Here is a 4,909-nt window from a genome sequence, read left to right as displayed (position 1 = left end):
GTAGGAGTCTAGAGCTTGTTTTCATTCTGCGAAAGCACCTTCATTAGAACATTAAAAGGTCACCACGATGGGATCGGGTCAATTACGCCTCGAGCCCACAAAGTCATATTCTGAATTAATCGCCAGTAAGCAGCCATGGTATTTACTATCCCTTCAAGAACAGCAGTGCACCACACCGCGCCACAGCTAGCTTCGTTCGTTCTTTCATGAGGCCGAACCAAGTATATGGAAAACCTCAAAAACCAGATTCGCATCTTTGTGTCTACTGCCTCGCACTCCTCCTTTTGTCTTCCCTAAACCAATAATCGCTTAACACATCAGTGAACAAAGAACGGAACAACCACAGGGGGGCTAGGTAGTCATATAAATCCCGGAGGTTCTTTCCTTCTCCCCTTTCTTTTCTTCAATGGTAAAGATACCAGTAGTCTTTGCCATCTCCCTCCTTGGACTTGAGTCCGCAGAGCTCCCCTCTTTTTCTGTACTCTCCCACAGTTATGTGACTTATTCTTCTCTTCATGAGTATGAGTCTCCGCTTCATGGGGCAGTAACCCGTCTAGAGTCTCATTAGTTGACCTGTTGGCCAGTAATGTTATATCTCACGCCCACTGCGCCCGGAAAAACAGTACGGACGACTAACTTACTAGGCTTTCTGCTTTCTATGTTGTCATCGCAGGCTATTATCATTTCTGCTGAAGGAGGAGGAGGAGGGCGAGAAGGAGGAGAGGCGTATATACTTCTTGTTCTTGCGCATCTGGATTTACCAGTTAACTTCCAAAGAACTTAGTCACCTCTCTACCACTGATTGCAGTCCAGAGCTAAGATCAATTTCAGTAGAGCGGGCACCATGAGAGAGGGCTCAAGAACAGCACCAAAGCAGGGAAGCACATCCCGTGAGATAAAGTGTTCGGAAGGCCTATTCTCTCGTAGTCCTACAGCTCACGATGGAAAGATGCGATTGACTGTGTCTTCTGACTGCTACACTATGAATGAATCCACTTATGGGACTTGGATACTTTTTCATGATCAGCCGAAAAGCGTGGTGGTGCTTTTGCTATAGCATAACCCCTCTGCCCCCACCCTTAGCATAGAGCTTCATCTATAGGATAGGGATCTTCTATACTACCTATGGACGGGCACTTAATCCACGAGGTGGCATTATTTGTAAGGTAAAGATGACTGAATAACCCTCCGTCCTGCTGCAGATAGTAGACCGTAGCTAGTAGTTAGTTAGCGCGGCACATGCTGCTTTTTACGCCGTGCCTGGAAATTGGGCTAGTAGGTGGGTGGGCAACCACCAGCAAATTTCTACCGCTGTGAAGTTTGTTCTTTTCGCCTTGCCTTTCTGCTGGTCTTCCCCTTCTTGCTGCTTGCTGTGGCTGCTGGGGAGTTTAGCACAGTACTCTGCTGCTAAGTCCGCACTCGCGCAGACGGACCCTTCATCGATGCCTCCTGACCCAAATAATGCATGCACCAGTCAAGTGTTGAGTTACTGCCCATCCAGCAAGTGCAGACGCGGAACCCATCGAGAAACGTGTATAACTCATGCAATTCTTTTTGAAGGGTACCACTAGGTACAAAAAGAAAGGACGCTAAAACGCTGCTGTCAAGTACCAACCCAGCCCTCACCAAAGTCAAGGAAATGAAAACCAGAGAATAAACAGAAGTCAATAAAACACGAGATACCACCTGCTTCCATGTCTCAAGCAAATGACAGGAGCAAAGGAGTTTTAAACACGAGCGCCCTTTGCTTTCCCAAAATCTATTCATGTCAATTCCAGCCACCCCAAGGGCGTCAACAAAGTCACAAAAGGCAATCCTCACCACCCAACAATTCTAATCCAAGTACACAAGAAGAAAACATAGTGACAACAGAAACCCCAGTAAGAAAGAGTACCCCAGTGCGAAAAGAAACACAAAAAGGAGACGGAGAAAAGGAAGTTCGTATATGTTCGTGGCGTGGTCATTTCGTGTGCGGTCTATATTCACAGCTGCTCAGCAGACTGGTGGAGGTTTGGGTGACTCAAGGAGCCAGTCCGGAAGGACATCCTGGAAGGGCTTGCCAGCTCAGGCAGGCCGTGCATCTCTGGCATCGGCATCTGGTAGTGCATAGCTGGCTGTGACATCGGTTGGCTAGTTGCTACCGTGTTGTAATCAAAGGAGCTGTACAGGGGCTGTTGTCGGTAGGCGGGCGCGGCCCAACTATCGTATGGCCCGACAGAGTGCTGCATGGACATGGTCGTAGGGCGATGGTGTTCTGAGCCGGCGGCAGTAGTGAGAGGAGCAGGGGTCAGACAGTCAAATGACGAGGCCTGCTCGAGCGGACTGGGCAACTCGCTGCTGGTCGGGGTGTTGATAACCGTGGGCGATGTGTAATCGTCCTTGAAGTCCTCGGAGGCCGAGTAAAAAGACTGCCCCTGTAGTCGATCCGATTCACCGTAGCTCAGCGACTCTGGCAGAGGAAATAGCTGGCCCTGATCCGCTCCCATCGAGATGGCACGGTGGGAGGGCATACCGACTGGATGATCCATGGTTGTGAATGGAGCAGACAAGTCTTCAATCGAGGATGCTGTTGAAGTGATCACCTCGTTGCACTCGGTCTCTTCCGGCTCGAACTTCTGTTCCGGCTCAGCCACAGCGTCGATTTCCTTCTCATTGATCTCCTCCTTCTCCTCCTTATCATCTCTTGCCTCGACGTACACAATGGTGGACGCATCTGAGAAGTCTTCGTTAGTCGAGATTCTTCTGACTCACAGTGCCCACGAGATTGGATCTTACCAACTTCGCCCATCTGATACCGCACCTCCATCTTGCGGACCCTGAACATTTCATCCAGGATAGCCATCTTTTCGACGGGGATGTGTCTTCTGCAGTCATGCGCAACCTCCTGCAAGTCTTCTGGAGTGATGCCGTGCTGGCCGAGATTTCGGATAATGTGGAGAAGAAGCTTGATCCGTTCTAATGCGCAAGAGAGTCAGCCCCAGTGTTCGCGCCGAAGTCATAGCCAACAAGCATACCGGTCTTCCTGAGATGATCAGGCTCTCTGTGGATCACATCAGCCGGCCACCATGCGGGCTTCGTCAACTCCGGATCTCCTTTGGTTCCTGGTGGCGCACCCGGCCTGGGTCGGCCACCGTTGTATGGGTGCCGCACTTGCTTCCGCGGCTCGATGTACTTGATGAATGCTTTGGAGATGACACGGCAGTTTTGCTGCTGAATGTTGATCAGGGCAACCCGATAATACTGGGCTAACTTGTCCGCGTCACCAATTTGGATGGCAACCCTGGTAACGGCAGCCACGGGAGGCAAATCTTGCACGGTATTGGTGTAGGGGTTCGAGTATCGCAGAGTGGAAGAGGAAGCGCTAGGCTGAGTTCTGCGCTTCTTGCCCTGGCGCCGATATCTCTCATTCATGCGATCACCGTTCAGAGCAGTGGGACTGACGCCGGAGGTTCCTGGACTACGTTAGCTGGTGTTTTCACTCGCCGGACCCGAGCTTGCAGACACATACTGCGAATCAAAGGCTGTCTATAGCCGATCTGTGAGCCTAGGATCTCTAGGAATTTCTCTCGCACCTCGTGGCTGAAGATAGTCATGTTCTGGCCGCTGATCGAAGGCGACTCTTGAACCTGCAGCCGACCCATGTGGTCCAAATAGATGAGAGAGTAGTGGTTGAAGGGCATGTTGACGGTTGTTTGCAAAGAGGCGTTCATGACCTATGGCGAACATGTTAATGCAGACACGACAGGAGCTACGTCATGAACACCCACTGGAGCAGTTTCCCATCCAAGAACACCATCTTGAAGGCTAGAGGCGGGCCTCTTAGTAGGTCCTGACCCCGACGGAGTTGCAGGTGTGTAAACCATGGTGAATGTGTATCAGGCGAAAGGCTTAGGAACGGTCGTAGATTGGTATGAGATTGTATCGCGTCGAACAACCTTATCTCACAGAAGTCAAACCGGGTGTCAGAACGAACACTTGATGTTCACGAAAATTTGGTGCATAAGTTTGGCGAAACTTGATCGCTATCGCTGATGGAAGGTTGCTGAATCTGTAGGTGCAAATCCGAGGTTTGTCGAGTCGTCCGGCTCAAACGAAGAGATATTGCGCACTCTGCAATGTTCTTGGTGTATATGCTGTGGCGCACGAACGGCAGACGAAGGTCAGCTTCCTCATTCGAGTGAGATCGCCACTGCAACAGTGCTTGATCCCTGGTAGTGACATAGCATGGGCACTATGTACAGTGCCTCGTCCCCGGATCGCAGTCACGCGGAAGTATGAACCCATACCCCCTGTCTCAAACAAACCGAAAGACCGGACAGGGACAGAGCAGAAATCAGCTACTCACCCGAGAGAGAACACTGTTCCTCAGTGCAGTCTGGGATATAGTGGCAAGATAACTGTTGGCAACCAATCCTAGCACAAACTGTCGAAGATGATTCGGTGAAGTATAGGCTGCTTGCGTTGCGCTAGAATGAGGTCGAAGAAGCTTGGTGACACAAACGGGACTCGATGTAGTACGGATTGAGGATTGGGTCTTGCCTGAAGAGGAAGATGAGGAGGAATGAGTAAAGTTGATAGAGAAGATCAAGTTATAGAATACTGTATATAGTAGCGTATGATGGCAGTATCAGTCCAATCTGATATGGAGCAGAGGAGTGAAGAAAAGATAAACAGAAAGGAAGCCACGGTGAGGAGTGCAATGAGGTTCTTATAAAGATCAAGGGAAGAGAAGCGAGCCAAAGAAAGGGACTGGAGCTGGACCTTTTGGACTGTCTGCGAGATAGAAGTGAAAGGATCTCGATGTGCATCTGTGGTCTGTGGACAAAAGAACCCCAAGGAACCCACCCATGCCGGCCATGATGGATTGATTGCTCTCCTCTTTTTTTTTTCTTCTGTCAGTTCGAAATCC

At 50.1% G+C, this 4,909-nt stretch overlaps 2 protein-coding genes across 2 annotated transcripts; both read right to left on the bottom strand.

Moving 5' to 3' along the window:
• Window positions 1-1,281: 1,281 nt before the first annotated feature.
• BO72DRAFT_210441 (uncharacterized protein) lies at window positions 1,282-1,875 on the bottom strand. The gene has a single exon (XM_040939664.1). The coding sequence runs from the start codon at window positions 1,765-1,767 to the stop codon at window positions 1,408-1,410; it is 360 nt and encodes a 119-aa protein (XP_040798271.1). The 5' UTR covers window positions 1,768-1,875; the 3' UTR covers window positions 1,282-1,407.
• Window positions 1,875-4,117, bottom strand: BO72DRAFT_210416 (uncharacterized protein). The gene is made up of 5 exons (XM_040939663.1): window positions 3,768-4,117; window positions 3,509-3,713; window positions 3,015-3,452; window positions 2,776-2,955; window positions 1,875-2,713 (listed from the first exon to the last, which is right to left on the bottom strand). Exons 1-5 carry the CDS (start codon window positions 3,861-3,863, stop codon window positions 1,983-1,985), a joined length of 1,650 nt encoding a protein of 549 aa, XP_040798270.1. The 5' UTR covers window positions 3,864-4,117; the 3' UTR covers window positions 1,875-1,982.
• Window positions 4,118-4,909: the final 792 nt, after the last annotated feature.

This window comes from Aspergillus fijiensis, assembly GCF_003184825.1.
Source record: "Aspergillus fijiensis CBS 313.89 unplaced genomic scaffold BO72scaffold_50, whole genome shotgun sequence".
NCBI lineage: Eukaryota > Fungi > Ascomycota > Eurotiomycetes > Eurotiales > Aspergillaceae > Aspergillus > Aspergillus fijiensis.
This window is presented reverse-complemented; position numbering and strand designations above follow the sequence as displayed.